General features: G+C 43.4%; 1 protein-coding gene across 5 annotated transcripts in view; it reads right to left on the bottom strand.

The window, feature by feature from the left end:
- EML1 (EMAP like 1) overlaps window positions 1-13,525 on the bottom strand; it is a 163,837-nt gene that overhangs the window by 64,565 nt on the left and 85,747 nt on the right. For all 5 annotated transcript variants that reach the window (XM_033108794.1, XM_033108793.1, XM_033108795.1 and 2 more), the window contains exon 2: window positions 2,513-2,695. In XM_033108794.1, the coding sequence (XP_032964685.1) occupies window positions 2,513-2,695 (183 nt within the window). The remainder of the gene's footprint in view (window positions 1-2,512; window positions 2,696-13,525) is intronic.

Raw genomic sequence — 13,525 nt, forward strand, 5'->3', positions numbered from 1 at the left:
GCTGACATTCTCTTCACTTAGGACATACGACAGGGCAACAGTTCTTAATATTTAAGAAAACATATGAAAGTACAAGGAGAAGAGCACAGTTGGGGGAGCTTAGGTAGAGGCTGAGTTTATCCTATGACCCAGTATCACTGGGTTAGAAAGCGCGGGGTAATTAGTACAAAAGGCCATTCCAGGGACAGGAGAACATTGTCCAAAACAAGGAGCCTGACACACAGCTCCGTCTGTACAAACCGTGTCCACAGGCCCAGCATTTCATGGGATTAGCCACAATCTTTCCCTGTCTCAGGAAGGCTCGAACTTGATCTGTGAGCGAATTATTTTCATGAGACTGCAGTGGTCATTGTTCTGCTAGTTCAGTCATATAAAGAATGATGGAGTCAGTCCAAGCTCAGAGGTCATGATAACTCTCTTCCATCCTGTAAGTGGAGTCCCGTCCTGGAGAGGACCTGGAGCCACCGGGTCTGGCCTCACCGGCCTTTCTGAGACTCGGGAGTGGAAGTCTAACAACGGGGGCGGCAGAGGCACCAACACGCGGGCTCTTCACGCACGCGCTTCAAGCACGTTGAAGGTCACCGGCTTCCAAGGCGACCTGTTTCTTTGTAGCACAGCCATCCCTGTCCCTGGGCAAACAGCACAAAGATGAACACCCGAAGCTCAAGACAGAGCTTGACCACTAAACTTGGGGGAAAAGAAAAATCATTTAATATTTAACCATTAGGATGCCATGTGTCCAGTCTACTTCAGGTCTGTATTAGGATGGCAAGCCAAAAGAACGGAAATCAAAGGAGGTTTGCCTAAAATCCCTCTTGTCTTAAAGATCCCCCAAGCAAGCCCCAGCTATAGAGGGCCAGCTGTCCAGGCAGAGGGCACAGCCAGCGCCACGGCCGAGCTCTCGGAGCTGGTGACGGACTCCATCCTCCCCCCTCTGCTCCGGCGTCCCCTGAAGCACTGCACACGAGCAGGAAAAAGTACGGCCCACGCCATTCAGGGCACACCACGCCCTCCCTGACTTTCTTCGCATCTTTTCTCATTTCGTGACATGACCTTCTGGCCACTGTGCTTTATTGTCACTTGTGAAAAGAATGTCACAAAGAAACATCAGCTGTAACTATGAAAAAAGTGATCTCCCTTAGAAGAAGTTTTATCAAAATCAAACTTTACTCCAAATCAAGAAAAGATAACTGCTGGACAGCCCACTTGTATTATTTTTCCCCCTAATTTTCTAATAATAAAGAAGTTTTTAGAAGTCTGAAATTTTATATAGAAAGCAACTACTTCGAATGCACCCTTTAGGATACAGTAGTCATCACAATTATTTTTGGAAAGCTGAATAGGTCAAGCATACCTAAAATAACCCAGTTTCTATGTAAAATACCCTAATCACTTTGTAACTTAGGAGAAAAAGATCATTTAAAAGGTTCTTCAAAATGTAGACGTTGCCAGCATGTACATCTCACATGGAGTTGGTGATAAAAGGACAAAGAAATAGCTTTCTTTCCACAGGAATGTGAAAATGTATGAAAATATAACCAAGTACATGAGAAGAAAACTGGCATACACAGCATCAGACAGTACCCTCTCCTGACTCCAAGGAAAATACAGTTAACTGTGAAATAACTTGTTGAATCCAAACGAAAAAAGTTAATTTTAAAGGGACACTTACATGCTGCAATCTCAAAATGTTTTAACCAAAGGAATTGTACAGCCAGGAGGAATTTAATTCTGCTTGCCAGCGTGATCCATGAGGAAAAGTCATTCTGGCAAAAGATGAGCCTTGCGGATAGGTTGAAAGCAGACAGCAAAGTCTACTAGCAGGACAGAAGCTGTTATACAGAGGCCTTTTATTTCCAGCATTTTAGGAAGAGGGTCACAAAGTTACTTAAACCACACATTTTGCTTTTTTATGCTTTGTTCCCAGGTCCCACAGGGAAATGAAGTGATGATTTCAATTTGCCAGAAAGCCATTAGGTACAGGTGGTAGGCTACGTTCTCATGGGCAGCGAGAAGGAGGTTCAAAAGAAACGGGAGGCTTGGCCCAGGGGGAGCTCACTAGCTAGAAGGGGGAGCAGGGTTAGTGATGAACTTCGGGGTTCTGAGCCCCTCAGGGGAAGAGACGGGCCTGTCCCCACTGTGCCCCCAGTCCCCGGCTCAGAGCTTGGCATGTCCCACAAGGTCAGTTAAGTGTTTGCCGGGCTGAAACGAATGACAGTATAAGGTGAGTAAGAGAAAGAGATGCGAGTTCTCAAAACAGTTTCTAGGTTAACCTGCCTCCCAAGGGCACACAGCAAGGACTGTGGGCTTTTTCTGCAAGCTAACGCTATTTGGGAGATTCTGTATAAACAATTGTTCTCAGTCCGTTGTGGACAGTTCCTCCCCTGACCCAACAAGCATTTACTGATCACCTACAAATGTCAAACATTACCGAGCGCAATGTATCGGCCCGCGCAAGGGTCTCCAGCGAGCCTGACTCAACAGCTGCTCCTGTGTTACCTAAAACGCCCACCTTTGGTAGGTCCTTTCCGGTTGAGCACGGCCTGCTGCTCCTCGGTGATGTTCAGGCGCCGAACCACGTCGGCCAGGGCCGACTTGAGCAGCTGGATGTCGTCTTCTTGCATCTGGACCCGCTGCTCCAGGGAGGCGATGCGGTCCGTCACCTCCATGCTACTTGCAGCGGAAGCGCTGTCATCTAAACCAGAGGAAAGGAACCAGTGAGTCTGAAGTGCTCCCCTGAGGAAGTAACCCAGGAAGCACACACTAGCATGTGGCTCTAACGTAGTAATTAAACCCCGAAGACAACAGTCCTTCCGAAGAAATCGTGTGGGATCTCTTACTACGTAGGACTACAACACTCTCTCTGCGATAGCCTTTTCCTTCTCTCTGTTAGTGCTTCGCATTTTTTAAACTGTGGTTTTAACTGCCATTATGTCTTTCTAGATGCAGGCCAACTTATTTTCTTTTCCATGATATTAGAGAATCCCAGAGGTAGAGGGGATGTTCGAATCTACTTCCACTTCCCACATACTGCAGAAACCCACTGCAGGGTCTTCTAGTGTTTACTCCAACAATGCTAACTGACAAGCAGGTCAGATAACCACAAGGCCAGACCACCCATCAGCAAGACTTTGAAGGACTGGCTACTCTGATGAAGCAGTAGGAGTGGTCAGATCTGTCTGGTAAGCACCCCTTACAGTCATGGCTGTCATGTTTTCTCGTATAGAATCACTGATTCCCAATTCCTTACCAAGGTCTGTCAGGCCCTCCATGACTTTCGTGCCCCTCCGACCTCATGTGCTGCCATTCTCCATTCCCTCACCATGCTCCGGCCACGCTGACCTCTCTCCTACCTGAGGGCTTTTGGATCTGCTATTGCCTGAGCTTGAACTGTTTCTCAACCAGCTTTTTGGTGACCAAATTCGTCTGTTCTTTAGGTCTCAACTCAAATGGGAGCCCTTCGGAGAACCTCCTACAACCTTACCTAACGTTGTCACTTTCGAACATCAACCTTATTTCTTTCATAGCATGACAGCGAATTACAAATGATCCTCTCATTTGTTTGCTTACTGTCTATGTTCCCTAACTAAAATGTAAGCATCATAGAGTCGCTTCTGTGATGACAGACCCCTTGTGGACAGCAGCCCCTGCTGAAAGCAGTTCTCTAGCCCGGAAATCACACAAAGACCACTACCTGAGGGTTGTAGAGAGCAGGCCTGACCAGCTCTGATGGGGAATCTCCACTCACTTGGCGCAGGGCCGATGGACAACTCTACAAGTAAATTCCTCTTTTCGTGGCTTTTAGCCCAGAGCTAAGTGGTGCACCAAGTGGGGGTGAGGGTACATGTAGGAAACCCTGCAGATTTTTTGTCCTAAAAACCAAAAAGCGAAGTCCAAAAGCTGTGAACACTGAAGAGAACGGGGAAACCCCAGGAAGGAAAAAGCCAGAGACGGGCTCCCCAAACTCTGTCTATTCATACACATGTTCACACACACTCAAACCATCCAGCTAACGACAAAAGATCAGAACTGAGGTTTGCACTTCAAGTCCAACAAAGAAAAGCACCCAGGACAACAAAGAAAGTAACACTCACCAGAGAAAAATAATAGAGAACAGAATCTCCACAACTTCACATTCCTAATACGCAGGATACAATCCAAAATTACTAAGGACATCCTAAGAATCAAGAAATGGAACACATTCTGAAGAGAAAATAAAATAAATTGAATACAACTCCAAAACGAACAACACGTTGGAACTAACAGAAAAGCCTGAATAAATACTCCATTAAGAAACAAATATGCACATGAAAAGATGTTCAATGTCATTAGCCATTAGGCAGATGCAAATTAAAACCACAAGGAGATATCATTACACACCTATTAGAATGGTTAAAATACAAAATACCAACAAAAGCTAATGCAGTGAAAATATGGGGCAAATGAAGTGCTCCTCCATTGCGGGTGGGCACGTGAAATTGTATGGCCACTTTGGAAAACTGTTTTCCAGTTTCATATAAACTTAAACATATACTTACCATGAGACCCAGCAATCCCTAGATACTAACCCTAGGGAAAGGAACACTCATATTCATATAAAAATCTGTGAACCAACGTTTATAGTGGCTCCATTCATACTTGGTAAAGACTGGAAACAACTCACATGTGCTTCCACGGGTGAATGGATCAACTGTGGCACGTCCATACAGTGGAACACTACACAGTGAGAAAAAGGGATGGACGATGGATCCGTGCACCAATTTGGATGGACCTCAAAAGCATTATGCTGAGTGAAGGAAGCCAGTCTCCAAAGGTTACACACCGTATGATTCCACTTACATGAGATTTTCCAAAAGACAGAGCTAGAGTGAAGGAGGATAGATCAGTGGTTGCCCAGGTTTGAGGGCGGGCACACATCTATCTCATAGGGCTGTTGTAATATTAAATGAGCTGATATACACAGAGCACTTAGGACATATTTTCGCATAGAGTAAATGCTTTGTAAATTAAGCAATAATTAAGGTACTGTCATCATCATCATTATTACTGATCAAAATTACCAAAGTGCATTCAAGTTTAACGTCTCCTTCAATGTGCTAACTGAACATTGTTACGCAAACAAGCACTAAAAAATCAGAAATTCGTGTTTTATGAATAATATAATGTTATCTAAGTCATAAAAAATCTGGTGCATAGAATCATGAATTTCTATGCTTTCTTGGGGTTGTGTGACTAGACAGCAGCTCTGAGAGGGGACACACGCCCATTAGGGGCACACGAGCACACTGGCTGTGGTGGCCAGCTCAGTGTGAAGGAGGAAGTCAGTCACCGTCGTACGACCTTGCATTTTCCAATCAATATTATATAACAACGTACCAAGTAAGACAAGACAGACCTGCTGACTTCTAAAAATTTATGATGCAAAACAGCAGCAGTGTGGCCTCAGTTTGCTCTATAGATGGCTGCAATAAAACTGCATAAATCAGACTCCACTTTAATTACATAGCCAAATTTGTATAGGTAAAAGTCTAATTTTAATATTTTACAACAACAACAAAAAAAAACCCCAACCGCCCAATCAATGCCTGCCTTCAAACACAAATGATTAAAAACTGAAATGTCTGCTCTGCTTAAGAGAGGCTCCACTGGTGGGATTTGCGGATGTTGTCCCCAGGGCACGATCCGATCCGAGCGCTTTTCAAAGGCTGCCAGCACAGCTGCGTGAACCTGTAAGGGGCTGTCTGGGTCTGCCCCTGCAGGTAATCACTCCCCAGAATAGAGGAAGCTTCCAGCAGTGGGAGCTCCTCTAACATTTCTGTGCACTGAAAAGGCCAGCGCTGTTCAAATGACTTCACACTCCCATCCAGCTGGGAAGAAAGTGGAGGAGCACAAGGAAAAAGGAAACCCAAAGCTTGGTGTAACCAACACACACCATTTCCAACCTCTGAACATTTCTCAGGACTCCTCAGCACTAGGGGAGAGTTCACCTGAATCCCACCAAAGGAGACCTCATTCAATGAGGAAGCCAACACAAATAAACCTTAACGAGGTATTTATTTTAAAGTCCTTGTCCTTCCTGTACCTCTGGAAGTACCCATGGAGGCCACTCCCATCGTTTTAACCACAGAGCCTCTTTATCTTTTCTTCCAAGCTTCACATTCTTGTCAAGTATCACACACTTTGTGGCATTGGGGGAGGCTCGAAAAAGACAGTATTCTCTCTATTTTTACCTCTTGGCGTTTTTAAACTTCGGTCTGAACTAGAACTAGTGGCTGGGGTTGGGGCACCTGCTCATTTCCTTAGGAAGCATGGGGGTCGATTTACACACAACAGGCAGTGCCCCTTTATCACGGTAGTGGGTTACTATCTCTCAGTGATCATACTGCATACACTGAGGTGATGGGCAAAGGGCGGGCAGGATTTAATTCCAGGTAGAACCAACCCCAGAGTGGTATGAGGCCCTTAGTGCAAGTTTAGCTGTCTTAGCTGGCTACCTGCTCTAGAAGATACTCTGTATCCTCTGCCAGCAACAGCCCTTCTCAGCCTCGTGGCATTTCGTCAAGGTCCAAACATGGTTCAGAAAACTAGTTCTCGGAAAGGCTGATAATTAGTGTTACCTGCACTGGACAGCCCAGGTCCTGGGGCTTCCGAAAGAGCCCTGACTTGGGATTCAGAGCGGACAGGGTTCAGTTCCTGGATCTGTCACTTACTGGCCATGAGACCTTGGCAAATGACTCAACCCCCTCCGGGAATAATCCCACCGGCCTTCTGAAGTTCTTGTGAGAATAAATGTTGATGTCTGTGAACCATCCGATAAAAGGATGGCAAACACATAGTCAACACAAGCGGTAGTACAGGACTGTTCCAGTTCATTGTTACTGCTCCTGTTCGTAACACAAACAGCAAACACTGACCTCACTGAAATCAACATGAACAGCAGTTACTGAGCAAATTCTGAGCGTCCTGTGCAGTGCTTGGCCCATCAGAGGCCTAGACTAGAGGAAAAGGTCCATTTCGGCCTCCGGAGCACCTCTGTTCAAGTTGACAAAGTGTCACATGAACCTCAGGTTAAAGGATAGTTCCATACATTCCTTTAACCTGAGGTTCATGTGGCAGCACATGATTAGTGGCCAGAGGACGGACCAAGCATTCCCTCCACGGTGCCATCTCTGACTTGCCTCTCGTGAGAACCTAGCCAAATGCAGGCTTCTTTCTGAATTTTATGTGATGTCACGAGTCCAGGCAGGACCTACATCCCCCCAGTTCCAAGGCAGAAAGATGACCTTGAAGCTCTGCCCTTATCCTGGATCTTTCTGTAGCTACTTGCGGCTACGACTTCTAAGTGTATTTACTGTTTTACAGTAAAAGGTGGCGCAAAAAGATCTTCCGGTAACTTGTCTGTTTCATTTTATTTAAAAGGCGAGGAAAATGCACTTTTCCCTCCATTCATATGATTGTCTCATTATCTAGAGATCAAACCAGGCTCTTGACTCAGGAACCCTTCTGTGATACGAAGATACTGTCGCTGTCTGAGCAGTGTTCCCGGAAGTCCGGGGGCTGTGGGGGGGTTTACTAATTTTAAAAGGTTCACTTAAATCTTGAGACGTTTCTTCCCTTTAATTATTTAAAACAATAATGACTGTCCTTTATTCCCACCCACGATGTGTCAGATGCTGTGCCTCACAGTGCACTATCTCCCGTGCATAAACATCCTCCCATTTACTTGTCGTCCCCATTTCATAGATGACATTGGAGAAACTGGGTTTCTTGTCCACCTCATGTCAAGTCGCACAGCCAGCAAGTGACCACCCGGGAGCTAGCTGGAAAGCTTCCATTATTTCTACATTTTCACATTGTCCAATGCCAAGTATTAATTCCAGTGGGACTTGCGTGGCACTATGGATGTAAAACATACGTACAACTTTTGCATCATTTTACCTTTTCCAAAATATCAGACACATGCTACATAGAAAAAAAGTCTTATTACAAGGTTTTAGTATTTTAGAACCAATCGTGTAAGCAGTAAGGAATAACAATCTTTCACTCAATAATTTGCAGGTAGACATCTCAGATAAAAGCTGGCTTTTCGTATTATGCATTGTTTGCAGAAAAGTTATGTTACATTTGTCATACTCTGAACTATTCTATTAGCATCCAATAGCAACAGAAATAAAGACTCAGGTAATGTGGAGAAGCACTATATCCTCTGTCACGTGAAGGTCTGGATCGCAGCCCCGTCACATGCAGCCATGTGCACCACTCCTGGTGAAGGGCTCCAGCTTTGCTTCCCTTCTAAGACTCTTGGTTGTCCTTTGATCACCTGGGTCATCAGGAGCTCTGAGTCTGGCTCATCCCTGGGCTGGACTTGCCACTTGAGCTCCAGCTCTGAAATTCATCCCTTCACAAAAAACTACAAGAACTGACCCTCTCCATCAGCAATACTGTCTGACCGCAGTTATCAAGCCAACGAAGAGTTCCCACGGCGCACTGAGAGTCCTTGGAATCTCTGGAGTGTGTATTTAATACCACACACAAGCATGCTCATGCACACACACGCACTCACCCACCACACACATGCACGCACACATGTACACACACACACACACACACACACAAACCCTACCTTTGCAGAAGTAATTTTGTTGCTTGTTTCTGCCAGAAATTAAAAGACCTAGGCACTTAAGATTTATTAATCCCTTCCGCCCCCTCCACTCCCCCCCCCGTTTTAAAGCAAACAAAGGATCCTATAGCTGAGCAGAAAAGAAAGTCCCAGTGATGGGGAAACAATTATGATTTAAAACATGCCCTTTGCGATGAAGTTTGATAGGAGGCAGGGGTGGTGTAGCCAGGGTCTGGGCCAGCGAGGATGAGACAGACAGAGGACGAAGACTACAGCTTTTCAATGATGCTCCCAGCAAGTCATGCGAGTCGCCAAGCCCTGACCATAAAAGGAAAGATTAAAATTATGGAGGTGGAGGAGGGAAGAGCAGACAAAATAACGAGCATTAGGGAAGAACTTGAAAGAGATCTAAAGCCGGAGTCCAAATCTTATTTTATAAGGAGACTGACAATATTCACTCGTTACATTTGTTAGACATGTAACGGCTAGACAGGATGTCATCAGTTCCTAAACTGACTTAACAAAACATTGTCTAAAAAGGTAGCCTTAATAAATTTTTATTTGCTACATGGTTTCAAAACCTGTCAGCAAAAAGAATAAAATAAAATCTACTTTTAAATTTTACTATTAATTTCCATTTGTATAAAAATTTTCTATTTTAAAGTATTATACAGTTAAATTACCCATAATACTGATTGGCTGTGTGTAGACTGATTCGTTTCAGATGATATACCCTCAAGGAAAAGCCTGTCCTTTAATAGTTGGGATGAAAACTCAGAAAAGCACAATTCAAATGGTTCAAAACCCACCAGCGGGACTAACGCCAGATAACGGTTCTCCAAGCTAAAACCTCCTAATACCTATTGAAGCGAGCGGTCAGTCTTTGGGATGATACAGTAGCTATGCTGGCTCATGGAAGATATTAACACTGAAAATTCCCAGCTTCTCAATTTAGAGCTTACCTTTTAGGTTCCTATAGAAAAAGTGGAACTACAACATGATAAGGTTAGAATCTAAAGGAAGGTCTAAGTTCTAATTCCCCACCACCCAATGCCTTTTTTGTGGTTATTGTTACTGTCAATCTTTTTCTCTGCCTCTCTGATCAACATTGCGTAGCTCCCTTGTAAAAAGTGCTATCAATTTCTCCTTCCAGCCAAGTTGGAGTCACCGGCACTGGATTTGCTCTTCTACCTGAAACAGCTAAAAGGAACAGACAAAATACATTGCACGGAGCGTTCAAGACGTTGGCCATCAGACGAGGGACACTGACTGCTCAGAGATGGAAAGCAGAAGAGGTGACCCTGCAGCTACCCCAGCACACAGCCTGGATTTTCCAGAAAGTGATGTGGGGAGGGCACCCCCTAAGTTGAGGAGACAGAGCTGGAAGTCTGGTAAGGCCAAGAGACTAGAGTTCACAGGGCAGAGAACAGAAGAGAAGGGAGCCGCAAAGAGAAAGAACATGGGAAATCTGCAGAGAATACCCCCCAAGTCTTCAGCTGAGAACAGACCAGCATTTACATGTGAGGAAACTCCCCAGGGCTGGGAAAGGAACCATCGGAAAGAACAGAGAACAACAATCAGCAGGGCTCACAGCACTCGGAAGAGTTCCTGTCGCCATCAGCCAGAGTGGAGACCACACAATCCACAGGGCGCTGGGTCCACAACACAGAGATTTTTTTCCCCAGACCAAAGGCTCCTCTGGTCCCCCTAACAAAGCTTAAGAGCAAGACTCGAAAGGATCAAATTGTTTCCAAGTAACTTACTCACATCCCAGAACAAAGCTCAAAAGTATTTATAGGAACGTAAAAATATCCAGCTCCCAACAAGGCAAAATTCACAATGCCTCATAGCCAATAAAAATGATCAGGCCATCAAAGCAGCAGGAAAATAATGACCCATAATCAGGAAAAGAATCAACCAAGCAAAACTAACCCAGAAATGACACTGATGATAGAATTAGTAGAAAAGGAAAATTAAACAGTTATTATAACCTTTCCTCTGACACATTATATACATTAAAAGAGTCAGAGGAAAGGTTGACTATGTTAGATGGAGGCATGAAAGTGCTTGTGTGTAGTGTGTGTGTGTGTGTGTGTGTGTGTGTGTGTATTTTAAAGTCAAACTTCTAGAAAACTACACAACACTGGATGAGATTAACTGAAGAGATTAGTGAACATGAAGAAACAGCAATACAGAGAGAAAATGAAATACAGAGAGAAAACAGACTAGAGAGAGGAGAGAGAATGAATGAATGAATGAATATGAATGTGAATAGAGCACCAAGGAGTTTGTAAGACAACCTCAAGGGCCCTAATATCTATGTAACTCAAGTCCCTAAAAGGAAGGAGAGAGGGGTGAACAAAAAATCATTAGAAAAATAATGGGTAAAAAATTTCCAAATTTAATGAAAATTATAAATCTACAGATCAAGAAGCTCCATGAATCCTAAGCACAAGAAACAGGAAGAAAATTTCACCAAGGCAGAGCACAATTAAACTGCTTGAGACCAGTAATAAAGAGAAAACCTGGCAAACCAGGAATATAAAACTTCCTCAACTTGATAAAGAACGTCCACAAAAAGCCTATGAACACCTTACTTAACGGTGAGTCACTGGATGTTTTCCCCCTGAATGTCGGGAACGAAGCAAGGATGTCTCCTCTCCTCACATCATATTGAAAGTCCAGCTAGTGCAAGAAGACAAGAAAAAGAAGTAAAAGTATACAAACTGGGAAAGTAGAAATAAAACGGCAGATGATGTAATTGTCTATGTAGAAAACTCCAAAGAATTGACCAAAAAAAAAAAAAAAAAAACCCAAAAAAACTCCCAGAATAGGAGATTATAAGAAGGTTGCAGGATACAAGGCGTATATACAAAAGTCGACTGCCTTCCTTTATACCAGCCATGGAATATTAGAATTTGAAATTAAAAACACAACACCATTTACAACAGCACCAAATAAATGAAATACTTAGGTATAGATTGAACAAAATCTAACCATAAAATTATGATGAAAGAAATCAACAAAATGTGTACAGGATCTATATGCAGAAAACTATAACATTATGATGAAAGAAATCCAAAAAAATATAAAGAAATGGAGAGATATTCCACGTTCATGGATTAGAAGTCCCAATATTGTTACGATGTCAGTTCTCCCCAACTTGATTTGTAGAGTCAGCACATCCCAGCATAATCCCAGAAGCTATTTTGTGAACATTGGTAAGCTGATTCTAAAGTTTACATGGGAAAGACAAGACCCAGAATAGGCAACGCAATAGCGAAGAAGGATAAGAGTGCAGGAGAACTGATACTACCTGACATCAAGACAATACAAAGCTACAGTAGTCAAGACATTATGTTATTGGTGAAAGAATAGACATATAGACCAAAGGAAAGAATAGAGCCCAGAAACAGACCACTTAAATATTATCAAGTAATCTTTGAAACAGGAACAAAGGCAATTCAATGGAGAAATAACAGTTTTTTCAACAAATGGTGCTGGAACAATCGGATGTCCATAGTTTAAAAAAACAACAACGACAAAAAAATCCCAATAAATCTAGACACAGACCTTACAACTTTCACAAAAATTAACTCAAATTGCATAGAATGGAATTTTAGAAAGTATTTTGAACTGAATGAACATGAAAACACAGCATATCAAAATTTGTGGAATGTGGATGAAACAATTCTTAGAATTTTACAGCACTAAACACCTGCAGTAGAAAAGGAGGAGGAGAAGGAAAATGATCCCGGCTTCTAACTCGAGAAACCCAAAATCAGCCAAAGAAAGGAAGTGATACACATCAGAGGAGAAATCACTGAAATATGACAAAAGACTATAGAGAAATGTCAATGAAACCAAAAGCCGGTTCTTTGACAAAATAAGTAAAATGGACAAACCTGTAGCTAAATTAATCAGGAAAAAGGGAGAAAAGACACAAAATGTCGGCATCAAGAATAAGAGGGGACGGGCTGGCCCGGTGGCTCAGGCGGTTAGAGCTCCATGTTCCTAACTCCGAAGGCTGCCGGTTCGATTCCCACATGGGCCAGTGGGCTCTCAACCACAAAGATGCCGGTTCAACAACTCGAGTCCAACAAGGGATGGTGGGCAGCGCCCCCTGCAACTAAGATTGAACACAGCACCTTGAGCTGAGCTGCCACTGAGCTCCCGGATGGCTCAGTTGGTTGGAGCGCGTCCTCTCAACCACAAGGTTGCCGGTTCGACTCCCAAAAGGGACGGTGGGCTGCGCCCCCTGCAACTAACAACGGCAACTGGACCTGGAGCTGAGCTGCGCCCTCCACAACTAAGACTGAGGACAACAACTTGAAGCTGAACGGCACCCTCCACAACTAAGATCGAAAGAACAACAACTTGACTTGGAAAAAAGTCCTGGAAGTACACACTGTCCTGTTCCCCTTCCCCAATAATAAAAAAAAATCTTTAAAAACAAAAAAAGAATAAGAGGTGTCATCACTACAGACATACAGATGTTAAAAGGATAACGAGAATATTAAGAAAAATTCTATATCAATAAATTCAATAACTGAGATGAAATACACAAGTTCTTTGAAAAACAAAAACTACGAAAGCTCACGCAAGAAGAGATCATCTAAATGGCTTTATTAAAGAAATTGAATTTATAGTTAAAAACCGTACCACAAAGAAAACCACAGACCCAGGGGACTTCACTGGTGGATTCTACCAAACATTTCAAGAAAAAACAATACTAATTCAATGCAAACGTCTTCCAGATAGCGGAAGAAGAGGGAGTTTTTCTCAACTCATCTATTAAGCCAGCATTACTCTAATGTCAAAATCAGACAACTCTATTACAAAAAAAGTGTTAGGATGTGGAACAACTGGGTCTCTGATATAGCGCTGTGGGAATGTCAGTGGTAC

This window comes from Rhinolophus ferrumequinum, chromosome 6, assembly GCF_004115265.2.
Source record: "Rhinolophus ferrumequinum isolate MPI-CBG mRhiFer1 chromosome 6, mRhiFer1_v1.p, whole genome shotgun sequence".
Taxonomy (NCBI): Eukaryota; Metazoa; Chordata; class Mammalia; order Chiroptera; family Rhinolophidae; genus Rhinolophus; species Rhinolophus ferrumequinum.